General features: G+C 38.3%; 1 protein-coding gene across 1 annotated transcript in view; it reads right to left on the bottom strand.

Annotated features, from left to right (window-relative positions):
- The window catches only part of SNW1 (SNW domain containing 1), a 16001-nt gene extending 5230 nt beyond the window's left edge, over positions 1-10771 (bottom strand). The window contains exons 1-11 of the mRNA XM_015812612.1: positions 10698-10771; positions 9554-9707; positions 7309-7470; positions 4184-4279; positions 3912-4018; positions 3362-3466; positions 3211-3280; positions 2147-2212; positions 1600-1716; positions 1307-1448; positions 625-721 (exon numbers count right to left, since the gene is read on the bottom strand). Of these exons, the coding sequence (XP_015668098.1) occupies positions 625-721; positions 1307-1448; positions 1600-1716; positions 2147-2212; positions 3211-3280; positions 3362-3466; positions 3912-4018; positions 4184-4279; positions 7309-7470; positions 9554-9707; positions 10698-10711 (1130 nt within the window). The 5' untranslated portion in view covers positions 10712-10771. The remainder of the gene's footprint in view (positions 1-624; positions 722-1306; positions 1449-1599; positions 1717-2146; positions 2213-3210; positions 3281-3361; positions 3467-3911; positions 4019-4183; positions 4280-7308; positions 7471-9553; positions 9708-10697) is intronic.
- Between the last annotated feature and the right edge of the window lie 12768 nt (positions 10772-23539).

The raw sequence follows: 23539 nt of genomic DNA, 5'->3' as shown, positions 1-23539 counted from the left end.
TCTGGCGTAGTTTGATTATGTTTCAGTGGGGGTTTTTTTTTACGGGTGTGTTTTTAGAACAGGCCTGTTATTTAATTCGATTTTAAAACAAACTATTTATTTATTATCGTGGTTTTTAGTATCGCCTGTTCACCGCCCTGAGTCCCGCAAGGGAGATAGGGCGGTATATAAATTTAATAAATAAATAAATAAATAGCGTCGGGTGCTTACCAGTGTCCTTTTTTGCAATAATGTAATAAAGTAATAATTCAATGCTATAAACTATTGGTTTTTCTGTATCATTTTAAGAACCACTGGTAATATTATTGTCTCAACATTTCTGAAGAGATTACTGCACTGCATAAAGCAGGGGTGTCAAACTTGCAACGTCACATGACGTGTCATGACATATCACGACTTTTTTGCCATTGCCGGCAATGGGGTGGGCGCAGTTTTGCTATGATGCATCCGGCCCATGCAGTTTGACACCTCTGGCATAAAGGATAATTCTGGCAAAGAAGTACAATCAGAGAACAGTTACAAGGCAACTGTAGTTTTTTTATCTTCATATACTGGAACTTTTTTTTTTTTTTTTTTTGTGGTAGAAGGAAAAGTGTCAGCTATATACTAGTTGAATAATTTTACCTTTTGTCGGGGGCTGCTCTGGAAAGATTCCGGTCATGCTGCCTTTCTTTTCGCCTGTCATGCCTGATTTCATCACGTTCCCTAACTTCTCCATCCTCTAGATAAATTTGAGATACAAGTTGACCCAAAATTAATTTAAAAGTGATCAAATTCATTATAAGTTACTTATGCAATAAAAATCACTGAAGGTTAATATTTGGGAGTAAATATCACTAAATTATGGAATTTACCTCTAGTTTAGGGATGGGCAACTTTTTGGGGACAAAGGGACACACAATTTTTTGGGAAACTGATGTCTACAAAATATGTGGGACCTGGAATTATTTTGGGAATTAAAAGATATGCTTGCTTTTAGGGCTTACACTACAGCTTTCTTTTATTTCCCACTTCAAAAGGGAAGGAAATTTAACAACTGTGACTAGATAGGGAATGTGAGGGGACAAAATAGGATTGGTTGCATCTGGCTCTAGGACCACAGGTTCTCTAATTCATTTTTACATGAACATACATGCAATCCGGAGGCAGTCCTGTACGTGAAAAGCAGCATACATAAAAAGGTAAGAGACTGATAAGCAGACCATTCCTGCAGATTCATTGCAATCTGCCCAACAAGATTGTTCAACAACAGGTTTAACAAAAAATATCTGAAATATTTTGAAATGGAACACTTGAAAGGTGGCACCTTTCTCCATGTGAGTTTTGATTCCAGCTCTTCGTTCCCTGGCCTTCTGGGCCATTTCCCGAAGTTTCTCCTCATGTTTCTCTTTTTCCTTCTGAGCCATCTTGCGTTCTACCTGGGCTCGCATTTCTACAGCCTCACGAGCCTGCACAAAATTCAGAATTTAAGCAATCATGATAGCAACATTACTTTACATTTTGGATTGTAATGTAAACATGGAGATACATCCCAGAATTTAGCCAGATAGAATATTGGGCAGTAGAGATGGGCAGCATATAAATTTGATAAACAATGACCTTTCTATCAGCAATGTAAAGAGCTTCTGCCAATTTAGCAAAGTTTTCATTAATGTGTACAGTCTGCAATCCTCTACCATCTGCAGCCAGGCGTTTGTCTAATGGGATGGTGTAACCCTGCAATAAAGAGAAAAGGCATTTAATGACCATAAAAAGTATTTCTACTACAAAAGCAGATCCATAATTTTAATTTAATTTCAGTAGAATGCAGCAGGAAAGTTAGTCTACACGTGGCTTAATAAATACTCATTTTGAACTTTTATTATGGAGACACTTAAAATACTTTTGCTATTATGCTATAATGTTTTATTACACTAAACAAGCCTCTATTTGTGGAACTAATTTCAGTGATTAGCAACTGACATGGTTGCCCTACCCTATCTAAGTTGTTATTCTAATATCCAACTAATGGGAAAAAATAAACTACTTTTTAAAAGTAGCTTGTTTACTCAGTTCTAGATATTTCAAAGTAATCCAAATTGTTTATTTTTCAGTGAGATTCTTAGGATGCTATCTGTAGGGTATGTCGTTGTAACCAATTAATTACCTTTGCATTTTTCCAGTTTGAAATACAAGGTGGAATTTTCCATTCTTGCTGCTCCTTTACAGTCATCTACACAGAAAATAGAAAGGTTTTTTTATTTTTATCAATGGAAAGGGAATTTCTCAATACTATAGCAGAATAATAAATAGCAAGTACCAATTTACATCAGAGTGATTTTGAAGATCTGTCTTTTGGAAAGTGAAAACTAAAAGAACTTTTCAATAGTTTGAAGTACAAAGATGGACTTTTTAAAATCATCTAATCATGTTCTTTTTTAGAAGCACCAAGATTTGAGGACTCAGCTTACGGTAGGTCAGCTCTAAGTTGTAAACTGAGAACTTCTATGCATCCTCACTCCTGATAGTTTTCCTAATAGTTTTGAAAGCAACTTCAGCAACTATCAGCTCAAAGAACATGCTATTTTTCTGTAAAGTGATTCCTGTACCACCTGAGTTGATATGAATGTACAACGCTAACAATGCTGAAGTATATACAGAACTATTTACTTTTTTTGCCGATTGCCCAACTCCATATAGTATTCTTTTATCTATCTATCTATCTATCTATCTATCTATCTATCTATCTATCTATCTATCTATCTATCTATCTATCTATCTATCTATCTATCTATCTATCATCTATCTCTATATGGCAAGAATAATCATGCATGAGATCCCATTATAAGCATCTCCCTTCCCACCAGAGTGGATAGGATGGGCATGTTCCAGGTCCTTTCTCTTAAGCTTTGCCTTCTGTTGGGCCCTTGGAAGCATGTATTTTCTACTGCAGCCCCAATCCTATGGAACATCCTCCCTCCAAAATCCAGGAGGTCTCCTCTCTTTTAACCTTCAGGGGAGACCCAGGTTAAGATTTGGCTCTTCACTTAAGCATTGGGAGAGGGTGAGGTTAGAGTGGGAGTGAAAGTGTGGGTTGCATTAGAGAAGTGTGGATGTGTGCTAGAATTATTTATAACTATACAGGTTTGTGGGAAATTAACAACAAAAACAATAATATAAACATGAAAACAAAGACAACTTGGAGGAAGAAACCAGCTGTGACAGCATTACCTTTCTACTGGGAGAATGCATTACTGGAGCAGGAGGAGATGGCGGCCCACGAGGAATTTTCTTATTAATCCTAATATGTGAAAATCATAGCATCATTAGGACTTATACAAAAACCTCTTATTTCTGAATAAGACGTATTTCTAAAACCCACTTGAATCTTGGAGGCTCCATGGGATCCTTTTGCATCTCCACCATTCTAATAACTCTCTGCTTTGCACCAGAATTAAATGCCACTCCCTGCTGTGATGGTGTGTATCTGACAAAGTGAGAAAAAAGTCTTAGTACAAACTTTCATTACGTTTACCAGTTTTGTTACGAGATGGGCGGCAAATAAATAAATTTTCCAGCATTGCTGTACTTTTAGACTGTACACACGGTTTTTTATCTATCAAATTTGTTTTACACACAGAACAAAACTTGATATTCCACATTCTATCCAATTTTACTGAGCATATACAGAATAAAATTTCCAGTTAAATGTCTTATTGCTTCATAGACATTACTGTGCTTATTTACCTTTTATGGACCATGAGACTGATACATATTTCCAAGATAAAATTCATTACCAGGAATGAATACAAATAACAACACGACAGTTTTTTAATTTTCCTGTAACTGCTCCTGTTTTCGCATAATCATGTGAAGAAGGCATATATTGTAGCTATATAAAAAAAATAAACAATACAAAAAGTATTGTATACCGAATATATTGAGCTGGACCTAGTTTATCAGCTGCTCGGACTGGCATTGCTGCTGCAATTTTTTGAGAGACAGACTTTTCCAGTGCAACTCGTGTCTTTTCTGTAAGCTGCAAATACATATAATACATTAAACATTTTGACAAAATGTGCATGCCTCCCTCAGCTAAGAAATAAGAGATGAGCACCGTGCCCTGGAGTCGGACACAATGGATGGGGGAAATCTTTACCTTTTTTTACCATTTACCAGTTACATGCATCATCACTAGCTATACCTCTTTGACAGCATCCTCATCTGGTCTTTGAAGCTCAGGGTCATCCACATTCATAATTTCTTTGGGAATGAGGTCTGTGTATTTGCTGTAAATGACCTGAAACATGAAAAAGATCACTAAAGAAAAGGAACACTGTAGATTAAAAAAAAAGGCTCTGCAGCTTTTTTAGAAAGCTGGACTAATTTTCCAGCATTGAACAAGCTCCATAATATCTAATATTACGTCAGAATAAGAATAAAAACTATCATATAATATTCTTAGCTTTAGATAGGAGAGATACACATAAAACTTTCCTGAATTCTGTTTTTTGGTAATCAAAGATCTAGGAATCTTTTCCATTTTGGAACCACAGTTATCTTGTTTATCTACATTTTATGATGCAGAAATTTGGCTAAAGAAAAGTGTAGGGACTTGTTCTGGCAGTCTCTAAGAATTGGACACAATTTAATGAAAGAAAAAAGTAATCTAAACCATCTTTCCAAGCTTTTATGATTGTAACAAGATGGCATATTCTTGGATTGGAGCAGTATGTTTCTACATGGTCTAGATCAATTTTGCACATGTACTCTGCAGGCTGTGTCTTATGCAGTCTTGTGGAGCCCACTGGCATTTTTTGAAAAACAAGCAATCCATGCCTCTGGGAAGGAGTGCCACTACCACATAGGCTCTTGCAGCCACTTTCAGTATGAAAGACACAACACCTCCAAGCTCACATATACTGCTAGCTCCAGTGATGCCTGATCGGTGCACCAGCTGTTGCTTGGGGGCTCACAATTATTTTAAAGATTTCAATCTGGACCTTTCCCCTCAATGAACTGTTCAAGCCTGTTCTACATTTTTTTTCTGTTTAAACAAGTTTTACTTTATCACCAATATAAACTTTTTATATCATCACATTATTTTTGCTTGTATAGTATTTTTTAAAATATGATTATTTTGTCCATGTGATGACATTAAACTGTTTTATGTATCACAATTTGCACTAATGTTACCTTTATTCACTCGCACTGATGCTTACTTACTTAGGTAATGAAATGTCTACAAACAACCACCAAGCTTAAACAGCACCAAGGACTCCACAGTTCAGCCCTGAGCTATATATATATATTGTCTTCTATCACAACTACAATTCTTTGTTCAAATGGGTATATATTGCTCATTAGAGATTGTTCTAAATCTTCGTTCATCTGTCTGCAATAAAAGACTTGAGTCCTAATAATTTAGCATAGGAGACATCAATTCTCATCCAAGAATTTCCAAAATTAACAATCCCTAAAATGAGTACCCACAGAATCACATTTCACAAAGTGAAATGAAAGACATTTAAAGAGCAATTATTTCTTTATTGTAATCGCCCATAAAACTCACAAGAATCTCAATGCATAAAGAACCAAATCTACTTCTAAGACCAAAATAAATAAGTAATCAATCAATCCTAGGAAATAAAATGCAAAGAAGTTCTAAATAGAATAATTAAAATAAGACCACTCTTTAACATAAGGTCAATAAATGGACTTTAGTGTGATAAACTTTGGAAGTGAATAATAATTTTAGAATTAGCCAGTGGCCTACCTATCTGTGAAATTTGCTTCAAAACACCTAAATAAACTCCATGTGCCATGGCAATACTGTATAACCTCGTACTGTACTTTAGAATAAGCTATTTTTCAGAAGTAGTCCTTGACTTATGACAATTGGGACAGGAATTCCCTGACATGGCACATTTTTCTTGTGCTGTGGAGGCTTTCCAGGTGTTTGGTGTTTCCAGGGGGAGTTGCTGCTTCACTATCTATTGTAGAGGATTCTCCAGCATTGGACGCTTCGTGCAGGTTGGCTGCTTTGTTCCCCACCACCACCACTGTGAAGGCTTCCACAGTATTGGACGTTTCCCAGAATGTGGTGCATTTTTACTGCAATGCTGGGTCAGGCTGCGGCAGCTGAAGCTTCTTTCCCAGTCTCCCCGCACTTACTGTATGCCGCACTACAACACCCACAACTTGTGTGCAACCTGTGCTTGGCCTCCCAGGAACCTTCATCAACCTCAATACATCCCCATGTTCCTTACTCCGCTTAACAGCCTGTGATTCTTGCCTAACACTGGAAGCTGGGAGTGCCAGATGTTAAGTGATGTGGTCATGTGACATCTTGCTTTACAATGGCTTCTCTTAGTGACTGAAATTCCAGTCCCAATTGTGGTTTTAAGTCAACATGACTTATACACGAGTGAAGATTATTTATAATTCAAATTTTATAATCACCCATCTCAATATATGGTTCACAATTAAAAAAGCACATAAACACCAAAAATATAATTCAAAAACAATATAAAAAACTATATAAAACATATAACAAAATTCATAGTTGAGGTAGTCAACATTAACAATAATCAGCAAACAGCAAACAATACAGGCTCCAACAATCATGGCCAGAAGTCTCTTCTACCCATAGCCCTGAAGAGATAGCACAGAAATACGCAGACCAATAAAACAATGTAGGTAATAGTTAGGTAGTGGTAATACTTAGGTATAGAAAGAGAAATGTGTTCCTTGACCATTCTGTATATGGACAAATATATTGCTTCAGACTGAAATTATTTCTTCAGTGCTGCTTGCCCACAGAAATAAATTAATTTACTACTTTATTCCATATGTAGCTAATAATCACAAAACCCAGGAGTTGCTATATTACTAAGGGTGCAACAATTCAGAAAAATATTATGCAAAATATAATCCCATTTTCCTAAATATACTGCAGTACCAGACATGTGAGAATATAGAATTTCTAAAAATGTAATATAGTTGCTTCTTGAATTGAGACACTTCCAAACATATACTAATTTATTTCACAATAGTTTTTTTGTTTGTTTAAAAACAAAATATTAGGGCATATTTCACGATTCATTTTTTTATGATTTCATTCATTTCATGATTTCATTTCTAGGGAAAAACTAAAAACATCTTCAGAGAAAAAAAGAGAAAGATCTGAATTTCTTTCTAAATCTTTCAGCACTTTAAAAAAGCCTTTACATTTTTTCTTCTGAACACCTTCTCCATTATTCATAACAAAACATTTTAGTAAACTGAAGCAATTATACTTTAAATATAAACTTTTGAGAGTCCTATTACCTTGTCTTTTGATTGTCCTTGCCGAGCTATAGCATCGTATTTTATTTTTCCTTCGGCATCCACCTGAACAGCTAACGCATTGGACATTTTCTTTTTTCGGCCCATATCCAGAGGATATTGGGCAACATGGATTTCTGGGAAAGCACCTCCATCTCCAAAATCCTACACAGAAATAAAAATGAATGTGATTAGACTGTGGACAAGAGCACAAAATACTGTAATTAAGAGTTGAAAGTTTATTTAAAAATAATAGAAATTAAGATCACATGTTTTGGAACAATCAAGACATTTTTGGCTTTCTGTGTATTATTCTCATCCAACATAAAATGTTTCTGAAAGTTGTTTGGTTTCAAAACTGATTTTCCATTGATACGTAGAAAACTTTTTCCTCCAAAAGCCGTATGTTTAGATTGAAATTGTGTAGTTGTCGTGTAGCCAGTTACATCCTATGCTGTAATCCTAAACACATTTATTAATCACGTATATACTTTTGAAACGATGTGCTTAGCAACAAATACAGATATTATACCAGCAAGTATTATAGCATATATTTCTAGCATTTTCCCCTCCCCTCGGAAAGGCTCCAAGGCAGCGGTTCTCAACCTATGGGTCGCGACCCCATTTGGGGTCGATCGACCATTTCACGGGGGTCGCCAAGCAAGGCTGTCTGCCATTTTTTTCCCCTTTTCCGGCGGGTGCCTTACCTCCCTTGGGCTGGGTCAGCTGGTGGTCGGCCTGCTCAGTCTCTGCCGCTTGCCAGCTACGCCTCGGCTGGTGCAGGGGGCGGAACCACGCATGTGCGGCGCTCCCGGGCAGGGAAAGTCCTCGACTTATGACCGGTTGGGTAGTCCTTGACTTATGACCGGTTTAGTCCTTGACGTACGACCGGTTTAGTCCTTGACGTACGACCGGTTTAGTCCTCGACTTACGACCGGTTAGGGGTTGCGGCATTAAAAAGGTTGAGAACCACTGCTCCAAGGGGAGAAAAACACTACCTCAGAACCTGATGTTTGCTATCATTTTCCCTTTCCTCTGGGAGGCTCAGAAAGGTTCTGGAGAAGGGAAAATGCTAGTGAACACCAGCTTTCTGAAAGGCTCAGAATCCTGGTGCTTCCTAGTGGTTTTTGCCAAATTTGAGGTCCATTCTTCCCTTCTTGCACGGAGGGGAGAGAAATCCCTTTGGGCACCTGAGGAATGGACCTCAAATCTGGTGAAAATGCTAGGAAACAGCAACATTCTTGTGATTGTTTTCCCCATTAGGATAGGAAGAGGATCTGGGCCTTCTGGTTGTGGTTGGAGGACCCGGTCCTCTCTCTGCTCCACCATGTCTGGGAGGCCTGGGCCACTTCCACTGATCCACTTAATGACTGCAACTGGAAGAACTGGGTTGCAGTCACTAAGCAAACTAGTCATGAGTCATCTCATTTAATGACCACTTTGCTTAGCAACAGATTCTGAACACAACTGTGCTTGTAAATGAAAAACTACATGTACTTTATTTCTCAGGTGATCAAACATGTATCCCTGGGTAGCTTTAGAAAATCTGCCCAGATTATTGTCCCTTTTGAGATCTGGATGGTACTTTTTATGCTGGGGATTGGCTAGAGATAAAAATCATGGTGGGTGGTCTGCCATAAAGTGAGAAAACATGGGGGAGGGTTCTTTGCCTCAGTTAAGTGTGGATTCCAGACGATAGTAAGACACTAACTTGGGCTTACTAGATTGGCTGGACAGTTGTCTATTTCTATTATAGATGAAACAAAGGACCTACAAAGACCCTCATAACTTGGCTCAAAGATATCTTCAGGATTTCCTTGTATAGAAGTACTTAAAATCCCTTGAGAGATTGGGGTGCAGAGACTATGCTTTTCTGGTACAGCTTTCTTCCACCCTGATGTCCTCTAGGAAGATTATTCAATCTTGAACTGTTATTACTGGATTGAGCAACAATGGACATTAATTAATTTGGTATCTTTAATTGTGTTGTTTATTATGCTTTTATGGTTCACAATAAAAAGCATAAAAACATAGTAAAACATTTTAGATTGCAAAATGTTTGACAACTAAATCTGGGCAAAATACACCTAGACAACAAATTCAAGGATTCTGAATTTGGAACATCTAAGTTGACTTTAGGAGAAAAAAACATTTTAAATAAAATCTACATATTGCATTTAAAATCCAGACTTATCTTTTAAGAGTGAAATCATTTCTGGTGGCTAAATGAATGCAAACTATTATTTACCTCCAACATTCGTGGTATCCATCCTTTCCGATAACCGTAAGGAGGCGGCTCCCTTCGTGATGACACCAATGCAGTCTGTCTCACTCTCTGAGATCTTGCTCTCTCTTCTAATTCCAGTTGGTCCTGAGACAACTGGGTTGGTGCTGGTAAGAAACTAAGCAAACGGAAGAAGAATTTAATATTGTTCTCTTTCTTTGTGACACATAACTTTTATTCCAACAAAATATTTTTTTAAAAACGATTCTGTCTTTCACTATAAAATACCCACAATGCTTAACATTGTTCAAATATTTTGGCAACTGCACCCGTGGAGGAAAGATTCATTTTCTCTTTTGTCATCTTCAGTTCTGAATTGTTTTGTTTTCAGAGTGGTTTAGGAACTCAGAAGCTGCAAGTTCTATTTCAGTTATTCCAAATAATAACTACTTCAGATTTTGAGCTTTACAGATTGAGCTTTATATACAACTGACAAATTAAAACTGAAGATATAAAGTTAATATATGAAAAATGCTTTGTTTGGGGCTAGGTAGTGTAAAAAACGGTCCACTCTGCTTAATATACCCAGCAGTGGCTTTCAATCCCACCTGGAATTAACGATTTGCGCATATGGAAGCCATAATTATCAGCAATCTCTCCTCTACGATCCTTGCCCGGTGAAAACCATTTTAAATTTGAACTTCAATTTTCGGTACACTATGATTAATCAATCAATCACACCCTACCGATACTAATTGGGGGGGGGGGCAAAGAAGGGGTGGCCATCCAGCACCTTCTTTTTCTGGATAGTCGACCAATCTCGTACGGCCAAACATTTATTTTTTTTGTGAACCGAAGCTTTCATTTCTGAATGGATTTCACTATTCTTATTAAGGGCACTAAGTGGGGGGGGGGGCGGCGACGGCGGGGGAAACAGGCCGGCCGAAACGGCCTGTGAAATAAGCGCTAAAGAAAATTCCCGGATCACCCCAGATCTCCCTAACGCAATCTTCCCGTAATCCATTCGCTTTGCCTCAGACCACGATGTGCATATATCTAGGTTTACAGCATATATATATATTTTTAAAAAAACACGAAATCCGGGAACAAGTCAACAACCTTTCCCTATGTCGTAATAAACTCCCGCTTCTTCCCCCCCCCTACCCACCTGGTCAGCGCCATTTTCTTGTTCTCCTCCCTCCTCTGCGAATCCTGTGTTGCTGATGGTGAATGATACCCACCCAGAAGGAAGTGAGGTATCAACGGCACTCTGGGAGTTGTAGTCTTTACGGGTTTGTAAGCTAAACTGGAACACGTGAGTCCCACTTCGCCAACGCTTTACACACTAGAACGCTTCCGCGGAGGGTTTTTTTCTTTTTCTTTTTTGTAACGGATATAAAGAAATAGTTGAGGACTTTGTTGGGAATGTGATTCTTCTGGATACAGATTGTCTTTCACATCTATCTCCATTAAAAAAAGGGGGATGAGAGGAGAGCTGGAAGTTACTTTCAAATGTACTGTAGTCCAAAATTTAAAAACGGAAAATAGCTGAAAATGACTGAAGGTTACAAAACAACTACTATAGTGTAGGACAGGGCTTTTCAACCAGTGGTACAGGTACCACCTGTGGTACAATGGCACCTGGCAGGTGGTATGCGAGCATCCTAGAAAAGTGGTAGTGGGGGAGGGGAATGAGAGCACCGCCGGGTGGGCAGGCAGGTTTCTTGCTCAGCTGTGCCTTGGGGGGGCACTTTTTTCAGTGCCACTGTAACTTTGAACAGTCACTAAGCGAACTGTTGTAAGTCGAGGATTACCTGTACTTTATCACTTTTTTCCTTTTTTTTTTTTTTTTTTTTTGGTCATGAAGTTTTTGACACCTTGCTAGGTGACTGGTGATACTCAGATATTGCCATATCCTAAAAGTGGTACAATGGGTGAAAAGGTTGAAAAGCCCTGGTGTAGGAAGTCAGCTCCCCAGAGAAGGAAATATTAAAAGGGCAGAAAAATATATTTCCTCAAAGGATCTTAAAGAGGCAGAAAAGCATGCCCAGTTTTCTTAATAGCCCCAAGTCTGCCTCCCCCAAGCAGAAACCAGCTCTGTACAAATGCAGATGTAAATAATCCAGGAAGATTGGAAGCCCCCAGCTAAAAAATTAAGAAGACAAAGACACCTAAAATCTACATACCCTACCCAAAGTGTAAGACAGGACATAATAGGATTAACTCACATATGCCAAAGGGCACACCCACACTCAGGTCAAAATACATGACACAGGAAATACAAAGCCTGGAACAGGAAAAACTCCAAACAAAAGGCTCCAGAAGGCATAAAAACCCACTCCCTACATGTCCTCTCTCTCTTTTATTCCAGAGCCATCTTTCTGTCTGGCTCTCCTTTTCAATAAACTGCAACCTTCTTTCTAAAGCAGTCGCCATGTTGTTTATCCCCGGCTTGGACTGAACCATGATGAAGACTTTTCCTTCAACAGTAGGAAGAATATTTCATGTAATTCTTTAATAGCACGAGATATTTTTTTTTGCAGGAAAAAATAATTTGGAAGGATTGGGGCTATACAAAATACAAGAAAGCCTTTTTTAAAAAAACTTTTTTTATTGTGTCTATTACTTTAGAAATAACAACACAGGGAACAAACCTAATACTCCTTTCTCCTCCTATTTTCCCCGCAACAACAATCCTGTGAGGTGATTTGGGATGGGAGAGAGTGATTAACCAAAGTAAGCCAATTAGCTTTCATGTCTAAAGCAGCACTAGAACTCACAGTCTCCTGGTTTCTACGCCAGTATCTTACCAGCACCTCAAACTGCCTCTCATTCAACACTGAGTACTTCTATACCGAGGACAAATTCCTTATGTGTTTAATCACACTTGGCCCAATAAGATACTCAATTCAATTCTTTACGAAACTTTCACAATATATGGAATGTAAAAATAAATAAATTCCTTGATAACACCAGTAGACGTTGATATCAGTTCAAAGTAAAAACATAGATAAGCCTAATGTACAGGACTAGTTAAAATATGTTTCCACAGTATTTTACCTAACCCACAATTAACTGAAGAGTGGTCTGTTCAACCAGGAAAATACCTGGGGTTTATATAAAGCACTGAACCATCAATGATTTGTTTGCTGAGTTCTCACAACACACACACAACGCAACCTTTTACTTTAGTTTAACATGATGGACAAGACAAGTGAAATATTCTTAACTGGAGGCAAACTGAAAATACAGCTCTCTGAATTATCTGAAATAGTTCAATAAGGATTTTTAGCTATTAATTGTTTAATTACAGCACAAAAAAGATTGGGATTGTACAATATGCAAAGTCAAAATGAATCATTTTTATTTACTGTACTGTATTGTGATATGTGAGTACAGCTAAAACTTTTTACCTTTCTCCCAAATTAAAAATAATCTCATATACCTGAGATCTCCCTGTTTTGCTCTACATGACTAAAGTTACTCAATTTTTATAAGATTATTTGGAAGTACAGTAGACCTAAATTTCCAATGTCTTACTTTCAGTCTAAATATGTATGAAATTGCAGCCTCAATAGGCTTAGAAAAGATTAATACTTAAGAGCTAAGATTTTGGCTGAACGCTCTGTCACATGATATGCTTACCCATATTTAACTACAGTATGTTTATTCAGTTTGTTTATTCAGTACAATTTTCTAGGTTCATATAACATTGAACTATGTATTAACCACAGATTGTGTTCACACATCATTTCTTATATTTATATATCACCTTATTTCGTGGAATTCATGGTGGGAGACATGATTTTGTCTATTTTGTCTATTTATTCTCATGACAATATCAGATAAATACAATCGAGATATTGGAATGGAGTTTGGACTGGATAAATGTGCTATCCTCACCACCAACAGAGGAAAAATAGAGAAAACTGGAGGAATAAGATGCCCTAGGAAATAACATTGAGACTCAGGATGAAGACAATGGCTACAAATACCTGAATGAAGATCAGAAAGTCCAAATTCCGTGGAGGCAATACTATCAAGGCAATTAACCTGGGCAATTCCAGTCATTAAATAGGCAGCTAGAACAGTGGACTGGACTCAAGCAGAACTAAAAGCTCTGGATAGGAAGACCAGAAAAACAATGACAATGGATCATGCTCTTCATCCATACTGAAGGGTTCTGTAACTGGAACAAAAAGAAATTGTTTAGCCTAACTATTGCTATCTCACTTTTGTAATCAGCGTTTGCGTCAGGGACAAATTTCATGCAAGTGTGGGAAACATGTACGTGGATGGGATGTACTGAAGGAGGGAATAAGGGAGTGATTGATGTCTTCCTTATGAGGAAATGGCTCTGTTGTCTGATTTTTATTGGCTGACAAAGTTCATAAAGTAATGCTATTAACTTTCTAAGGTGTGGCACTTCTGGACGTAACTCTGCCAGCGTTCCAGATTGTTTGCCACCCAGCTGTTTTATTTGGTCAATTAAAGCACTGTTTCCTCAAGAAGCGTTTGAGTTGCCTGATTAGACTTTTAATGGTATCTCATATTTAAGTAAGGGCCAGTGGCCTTACAATACAGTGATATTGACAGACTCTACCTGCCAAGGAAAATAGATGGGCATGGAATGTTCCAAGTATACCAGTTAGTTTGAAAAGAAAAAGACATTGGGAGAATATCTGAAGGCTGCTGGAAAAGATGAATTGAAATTAATATACCATGAAGGCTTAATGAGTACCGGAGAGACCAAACTGGCTTACAAGAAAGAGCAAAGGAAGAATAGAAGAGACATGGCAATACATTAAAAAATAGCATGCAAAACAGATAACAATACCTGCCACTGCCTAAGAGCAGGAAAAGAGATGGGGCTAATTCTGGCTTCACAAGATAAGCTTTAAAGACAAACGCATCAAAGCCAAAATCGAGAAGACAGCAACAAACAGGAAACGTCATCCCCTGCAAAGAAGCTGAAAAAACTGGACCACTTACTTGCTGCAAGAAGATCGCACAGACTGGCTGCAAACAATATGTATGACAAAGTAGCAACAATAGTGCATTGGAATATCTGCAAGTAATACCTTTTGCCTGCATTTTCAACCTTCCATGTTGGCTTCTCACAAGCAAAATCTATGAGGAAGCTGGCAGAAAGTCACAAGTTTCGAAACTTGCTCCGGTTGCTTTTTTAATGTTCTGTGCTCTGTAATACCTGCCTGTGGCACCTGCTCCCCCCTGCTCCCATGCTATGTAGCACATGCCTGCAGAATCCACCCACCCACACTCTTTGGTGCCTCCTGTACCACCTATCTGGAGCTTTCACTCACTGACCTACTTGCTTGGAACTCCTGTCTTTTTCCACACTGCAGTCCCGTGAAGTCCCCACCTAACAATGGACATGGCCCTGGAGTTATGATGGCAATGAGGACTGCTGGGATTGCCGTTGCTAAATGATGCAGTCATGTATTGTCAATCTTTACTCCTATATCCCTTAGAGATGCAAATTCTAGTCCTGATTGCAATTGTAACTTGAGTACTATCTGAATACCCAGTTGGCTTTATGTGCAACACAGACTTGGCCTTCTGATGTGAGCCTGCCTAAGACTTGATAGGTGCTTTGAGCAATATGTTGACTATACATTAGGTTGAAGAGAGATGCATATTAAAGTAAGTTATATCATTTGGTATAATTAACAAATGAAATGCACTAATGTTGATAGTGTTTTAAGAGTTTAAAACAAATTGTATTATTACATATTACTACATATTGTAGTTTGTATGATTTTCTATTTATATTGTGGTTTGTATTATTTTTATGGAGACTATATAATGGAGATCCCATTAAATTATAAAACCTTCCCATAGTGACTCCTTCAAGAAATCATGCAGATATGTGCCCTCTAGAACAGACATGTCAAACACAAGGCCCGGGGGCCGGATTCGGCCCATGAAGTGGTTTCATGTGGCCCACGAGGCCATCCTGGAAACAGTGAGGGAACGGCCCTTGCTGCCTTGGCCCTGGCCCAGGCTGGCCGGGAGCCAATGTACAATTTTGTGCTGGCCATCTATGCTGAAATGCATTCAGTCTTAGCTCCACAAGGCCATCTGGAAACAGCGAGGAACCAGCCCCTGCCGCATCGGCCCCACCCCCTGGATACATGCTGGGGAGGTGTCACCCTTTGTGAGGAATGAAGAAATGGACCATGCCTTGGCGCTTGCCCCAGTCCCACCCCCTTCTGCCAGAGACCCTCAGATCTGTCCCACACCTGCCCAGGCCCCCACAGGCACCCTTGATGCGAACGATGTAAAGCTGACCATGCCCACCCAGTAGGCCACACCCACCTTGGCCACACCCACCAGGCCCCCCAAGGGCAACCGCAATGCTGATGCGGCCCTCAATGAAATTGAGTTTGACACCCCTGCTCTAGAACAATTTCATTTTAACTGCCCTCCTAAAAGTCCTAGGGAAGATAGCTTTCAGATTTTGCAGTATGGTGGCTCCCTAGGGATGAGCATATAATTAGAAACATTAATTCCAGCCATCCTTTCTGGATCACACATAGCATTATCTCTAATCTGGATGAACACCCTGGACAGACCTTCCTTCCAAGTAAATAAACTGCTTTCCAGTCATCCAGTGCTTCCAGTCTGTTTCCTTGAGTTTGCAGTGGTTCAAACTGGAGGTGAAAGGGGCAAGAGTAACTGTTGCCTAATCCTCTAGTTCCATTATGGAACTGAAAAAGCATAGAGGAAGGGACAGAATTTATATATATATTGGACATCCTTCTCAATTCTTCTATATAATCAATAATGCAAAATTGGATTTTTTAAATTGCCATTTCCATGTTTTGCTGGATGTTCACAATGTGATCATGGGTACCCTTGCTTCTTCTGTATCCAAGTAGTGTACATTATCTGACAGTTTCTGTTGCATGTACTTTGAAGTTTGGATTGCAAGATCTTGAACATTATCTTACTGGCATATGAAATAAGTGCAATTCTTCAAAAGGATTTTTGGCACTATTCTTTTTTGGTACTGGAATATAAATTGATATTTTCCAGTTGCCTGGTCACTGTTATATTTTACATACTGTATCTGCTTACAAAAGGCAAGAAGCACTTCAACTACATTATCTTGTAAGATTTTAAATAGTTCTGCTGGTTTTTCATTAACTCCTGCAGTTTTGTTGCTAATATTTCCTAAGGCTTATTTAACTTAAATTTCCCAGAATATCCAGCTGTAGTTCATCAATTAAGCCTTTATACTGCATGTATCATTGATTTGCAATCTTGTTTTATACAATTCTTCAGTATATACATGTCATGTGTTTCTTTATATTTTTCTCTAGTACTGTAAATCTTTACTTCATTTGTCTATAACTGTATCTATATTTGTATAAAAGGTTTCCTTGAAAAAATATATTTTATAAAAGACTGTCCCTGAAATGTCCTTTTCAGTCAGAAAAATGGGAAATGCAAAGCAGAATTATTGCTGCCCTAGATCTGGTGTGCCTTTCTTTAAAACTTTACTGCTCCATCAGATTCTAATTTTTCTGATTCTTTCTCCCATAAAATGCATTTAAACTTTTCAGTATTGGTTTTATCATCTTCATCATTATTCTAGGGCTGCTTTAGAAATCAGTGATGTTTGCCATTATTCTTTGTTCTGATGATAGGGAAGCCTCAGTTAGGCACCAGCTGTACAGGAAGCTTCATGTCTCACACCTGCAAGCATTTTCCCTTGTCATCAACACTTCCATTGTTTCTAATGAGCATATTTATCTTTGATTATTGACAGCAATAATGGTGATGTACAGGAAATGTTCCAGTTTATTGAGAATCTTGATAAACTATATGGGGACAGAAGTGGTGGGGGTCTTGCCAATTATGGAGTAAGGAAAACAAAATTAGTGTAAACTCTTGGAGGTCCGAGGTCAAGTTTTGAATTATATATGCCACAGGCTCTTAAAATGTGCATTACAGATTAAGTTCCACTTCTAGTTTTCTCTTGAAACTCCATGGACACAGTTGGGATGGCATTAGAAAAAATTCAGTCAATTCCTGCTGCTGAAACTTTTATATCTCATGATATAATGGAGATCAAACAGGTTCCTGACCAACCTAGCTGACAACTTTGTTGTCCAAAAGATAGAGGAGGGAACTAGAGGAACAGTCATACATAATTCTTATTAACAGAGAAAAAGTGACAGTGAGATGAAATTACAAGAACCTTGGTTAAAAGTGTCCATGTCATATTGGAATTCAATATAATGCAAACACAAGCAATAGAACATAATCATACCAGAGTGTTAGATGTTGAAAGAGCTGATTTTAATAAACTCGGAGAGAGCTTGGAAAAGATTCCTTGGATAAAAATCCTAAAGCTTGGAAAACTCTGAAAAAATATGGTCATAAAAGCCCAGTCCAGCACAATACCATTGAAAAAGAAAAAGAAAAAACCCAGGAAGAAACCAGCATGGTTGCACAAAGATCTCCCTGATAAACAAAGACAAAAAGGATAAATACAAAAAATGGAAAGTGGGACACATAACTAAGGCAGAATATCAGCAGATAGGCAGAATCTGCAAAAATAAAGTCAGGAAAGCAACGGCTCAGAATGAACAAAGATTTGCAATAAAAGTGAAAGATAATAAAAAGTTTCTTTCAACATATAAATAACAAGAAAAAAAGTCAAAAACAGTCCACTAAAGAGAGAAGATGGCAAGGAAGTAACAGGCAGTAGAGAGAAAGCAGAGCTGCTTAACTCATTTGCATTGGTCTTTACACAAAGAAACTATAGCCCAACCTATAAAAACATAACTGTAAAAGACAGACTAGAAATAAAAATCAAAATAAGCAAGAAAATGGTAAGAGAACACCCATCTGATCTTAATGAATATAAATCACTGGGACCTGCCGGATTACATCCCAGAGTTCTAAAGGAGCTGGTATATGTCATCTCAGAACCATTGTACCGTATCTTACAAAAATCCTGGAGCACAGGGGAACTACAAGAGGACTGAAAAAGAGCTGATGTGGTTCCCATCTTCAAAAAAAAGCGGGGGGGAAACAGACCTAGGAAACTACAGATCAATCAGCCTAACCTACAATACAATAACTCTGTTATTCTATATTCTGTATGTGGAAGAAGGAAGAACTTTGAAAATAGTTGGTCTTTACATATATCAGAAGCTCAGAATGGCTTCAGGAATATGAGGAAAGATGGTGTTTCTTCCAATAAGCCTTTCAGATTCAATGGTAGTTTAACTAGGTTACTTCAGGGCAGTTAATACTAGCAGTCAAAAAACATTACACAACTATTGTCTTTTTCTGTATTCTTTTCATTGCGATAAAAAACAAAAATGGAAGCAATTGGGAGAAGAAACTTGCTAGTTAGAAGACATCTGGATTTCCTCTGAAACATTGTGAGTAAAGACCAGAAATGATAATGTATGTAAATGCCTCATTTGAGCTCAGCTTGGTGACTTAGTGTAATTTGTCATTGTCTTTTTTGGACCATGTTTTTTCAACTTTCATTCTAGCCTACAACTCTTGCTATTTTCTGATAGCCTCCCATCCAACTAAACAAAGTAAGACTGTTTCCCAGATTTGGCTGGTGCTGCCAGATTGCCTTAAATGTGGTGTTTCAATAATTTAATAAGACTAACATCTGTGATAAAGCCATCATTCCTGGTAGATGATTTGTTTCCATTATCTTCAAATTAATGTGTTTTCAACTTTATTTTTTAATTCTTAATTTTAATTCCTAAACCACACATGGATTTCCATTTACTCTTTAATATTACAGATGGGATGCCTAGATAAATGACGTTGATAGGACATTAATTTCTCCTTCCATAATTAGTCTTTTAGTGCTAGTTGGATAAGGAATATGAGGATTTTCAGTTCAACGTGTACGCACGCACACACACAAACATACACACAGCCTAAAGATCTTCAAAGTGTTTTGACATATTCTCTAAAACAAGCTTTCAATTAGGGTTTAGCACACAAGAGTCACAGAACAAGCTCTGCTAGTTGTGTACGTACTCTATAGATACTAACATTGAGGACCTTTGTTTAACGTTTTGGTCTCGTTTTCACGATCGACAGTTACTGAAAACACCACTGTCCTAATTCTTCTGGGCGCGTGCTTCTTATAGGTGCAAGACATTGGTTTCCGTCCCCCCCCCGCAAAAAAACCCCCAAGTCCCAGCATCCTCTACAGAAAAGTCTGTACCACGTGGGAAGAGAAGGGGGGGCGGAAACCTTTATTTTCCGCCAATTAAAATTGTCCTGGTAAATTGTGCCCAGGAAGCCGGTAAGTGCGGGAGGCGGAGTGGAGGGGTCGATCTGACTTCTACTGGAGGTGGCCGGAGGGACGGATAAAGGGGGAAAGAGGAGGAGGAGCGAGCGCCTTTGAAATGATTCCTGCGGATATCGAAACCTTCGTGGAATTTAAAACGTTGAATAAGAGCAGAGGATTCTAATGAATTGGATTGGAATAGACTCCTTACGCCAGTTTCCCCTTCCCAGTTATTAATGTGATTCGATAATTTCGCTTCCGCCCTTTCTAATGCAGTACGGAATTCTAACTGCAGACCGATGCATGGAATCTACTGCTTCAGTAATCTGCCAGGGTTGATTTTTTTCACCACCCGATCGGTGTAATCTGCCTTCCGTTCCCAAAATACAGGCAATCCTTTATTCATAACGCCAGTCGGTCACTTCTGATTTCTATAAAACTCAGTAATTTACTGGACTCGACCCCAAAGAAAATCAACTTGAATATTTCGTATTATAGATTTTCTCAGTCGACCTCTTTCCGATTCTTAGTTCATAAGCGACTAGCGTTAGAAGTGTTCTCGCGTGTAATGAGTGACTAATGCGATCCAGGATAATAGTTTTAAGATGAACATTTATTATGACATAAACCTTAATGGACAAGGAACCTCGGTACAATATTTCTTTATGTTGTGCTCAAAAGCTAAATGTGAAAGAGGAAAATATCAATTACATTAGAATATACTAAATATGATTCAGGGAACTGAACATAAAGATTCCTCTTGAAGATACTATCATGCTTGGAATAAAACCTGTTCAATGATTTTATTGACTCATTTTAAAGAAAAGTGGTTTTGTGCTAAATGCTGAGACCAGCTCAGTAAATGCTATGGAAAAGTAACCATGGATGTGTGTGTGTGAATATTGAGTTAGGAATTTAGTGATATTAAACTTTAAAAATTTATAACATAATAGTACTGCAATATTATCAAGAATTTACTTTTAACTGTAAAATATTTATTGCTTTATCATTTTAATGTTTACTGATTTTTAATGATTGTAAGCTGCCTGAGTCAGCTCTAGTTGAGATGGTTGGTACACAAGTCTAATAAATAAATAGAAATAAATAAACAATCCTGTATTATATATCTCCTCAGATATCAACTGCATGAAAGTCAGTGGAGCATACTTTCCCTTCCCCCATTTTTCTATCTTTTATCATGGAGCACAATCATGCTGAATTCAGTTGGACTTACTCTTGAATAGACAGTTATTGATGGCTATCATTGCAAGAAAAGCTTTTGTAGCCTAATCCTTTTCAGAATATTTCAGTGCTCATATTCTTTGATACTTTTAGAGGCAAACTTGAACAACAATTTTTTTCCTGATAAAGTACATAGGTTTTTTTGTATTTATCAGATCCAATATTCCAGGGGCGTCAAACTCAATTTCATTGAGGGCCACATCAGCATTGCGGTTGCCCTCGAGGGGCTGGGTGGGTGTGGCCTACTGGATGGGTGTGGATGGAGTGGGTGTGGCCTACTGGGTGGGCATGGCCAGCTCTACATCGTTTGCGTCAAGGGGGCCTGTGGGGGCCTGGGCAGGAGTGGGACAGATCTGAGGGTCTCTGGCAGAAGGGGGTGGGAGCGGGGCAAGCGCCAAGGCATGGTCCATTTCTTCATTCCTCACAAAGGGTGACACCTCCCCAGCATGCACCCAGGGGGTGGGGCTGACACAGCAGGGGCTGGTCCCTCGCTGTTTCTAGACGGCCTTGTGGAGCTAAGACCGAATGCATTTCAGCATAGATGGCCACCACAAAATTGTACATTGGCTCCCGGCTGGCCTGGGCCAGGGCTAAGGCAGTGGGGGCCGTTCCCTCACTGTTTCCAGGATGGCTTCGCGGGCCACATGAAACCACTTTGCGGGCCGTATCCAGCCCCCGGGCCTTGTGTTTGACATGTCTGCAATATTCTATCGAAAGTAGTTACAATTTTGTATAACTCTGTCATAATGTAGTTTTCTTACACTGAGTTATGTGGTTTCCCTATGTATGTTTTTAAAAGTGAAATTTGAAGATTTGGGGATGACACTTATTGAACAGATACATTTTATCTGAGAATTGAATTAACAACTTTTTGCCATTTTCACTTAACCATATCACAAACATGTCTCACCAACATAGGGTTTTTTTGGCTGGATTTCTATGATGTCTTCATCTTGTTCTCGGCCTATGAGTAAAATAGGCTTAAGTTCTTAGCTGTATCAGTGTTAAAGTAGTGTTTCTCCCCCAACCCCCATTCAGTCACAGACTGAAGAAGCTGCAAGTTATTTAACATCTTAGAGGGCAGACTGCAGTGACTCTAGAGGCAATGGAGGAATGGGGTCAACAGGAGGAACAGCAAATTTCATAGTTTTCTGCTGACTCAGGGATGAGTGGATAGCACCCAGCAGTGGGGAGAAGCTTGAAAGGGGGAAAGACATTCCTTTTTTTCAGTATGTGTATGTATTTCCCCCATCGAGAATGATTTCCTTGGGCTCTGTTAACTACAAAGTTTTCTTTGTAGTATTTTCTGCCACTATATAAGCTTGCCATTAGGATTAGGTTGATGTGTGCTTGTTAAAATGTCAGTACAGAAAACATGTTTTCAATATTTGCAAATTTTACTAATTAAGGTCAACTCTATTCCCAGAGATAATTGAATGTCTGTAAAGAACTATTTTTAATTTTAGAAAACGTAAAGATATAATAAAGATTTAAACTATCCTTATATCTTTGCAAAGGTGATGTGAGTTATTGACCTCAGCAAATGAGCAATTTAAATAATAAATAGCCTGGATAATCAGAGCAATAACTTCAATATCTTTACTACAGTTGAATTGAATTTTGAAAACAATACTCACTCCTATGGAGATTCTCAGTCACTCAGGTCATGGTTGTCCCAAAAGTACTTTTTCAAGAGGCAACTGGACTTTTTTTTCTTTGAAAACATTTTGCTTCTCGTCCAAGAAGCTTTTTCAGCTCTGAAGCGAAAATGAGAAGCGAAATGTTTTCAAAGAAAAACAAAAAAGTCCAGTTACCTCTTGAAAAAGCATCTTTGGTTATACCCACTCCTGCTTTTTGGCAGAGTTGTCATTTCACTGCCTATACTACATTACATTGAATATAACACTAAAAGATGGACATAGAGAAATTACAAACACATTGACCTCCAAAAGGTGGTGCTTACACTAGTCTGTTGAAATTAACCACCTTGTCATTCCATGAACTCAGAGGGGTCTTCTCATGCTGGGCATCTGGATATTGGAAACATATTCTAAAGCTGACAAGGTTTTAAGCTTTTCCTAAGCTCTTTGACATGCTAAAGCTATACCAATGTCACATAGAAAATTGCCAAAGCAATTTATTCTAATGATTCTTTTTACCTTATATTTTAATAACTCACTTTATTGCAAAAAAAAAACCCCAACCCACACACAAAGCAGGTGTCTTTTAATAGCTCAGGTTCCCTACTGAAGCTATCATCCTGTGCTAAGTATTGTAGTAATTTGAGAACCTCAATAATAGCAATAATACAAATGGCCCCATTTGACTTCAGGTGAGAATAAAGTAGAACACTAAATGGAGTTTTCAAGGCACAAGTTCTTTAAAAAGATAATAACAAAAGAAAACATAGGAAAAAGCTGAGAATAAGAGAGCTGTCTGAATCGCTGTTGAAAAAAAATCCAACA

Source organism: Protobothrops mucrosquamatus, unplaced genomic scaffold (assembly GCF_001527695.2).
Source record: "Protobothrops mucrosquamatus isolate PMUCROS unplaced genomic scaffold, P.Mucros_1.0 scaffold101, whole genome shotgun sequence".
Lineage (NCBI taxonomy): Eukaryota > Metazoa > Chordata > Lepidosauria > Squamata > Viperidae > Protobothrops > Protobothrops mucrosquamatus.
Note: the sequence above shows the minus strand (reverse complement) of the source record. Positions and strands in the feature narration are given on the sequence as shown.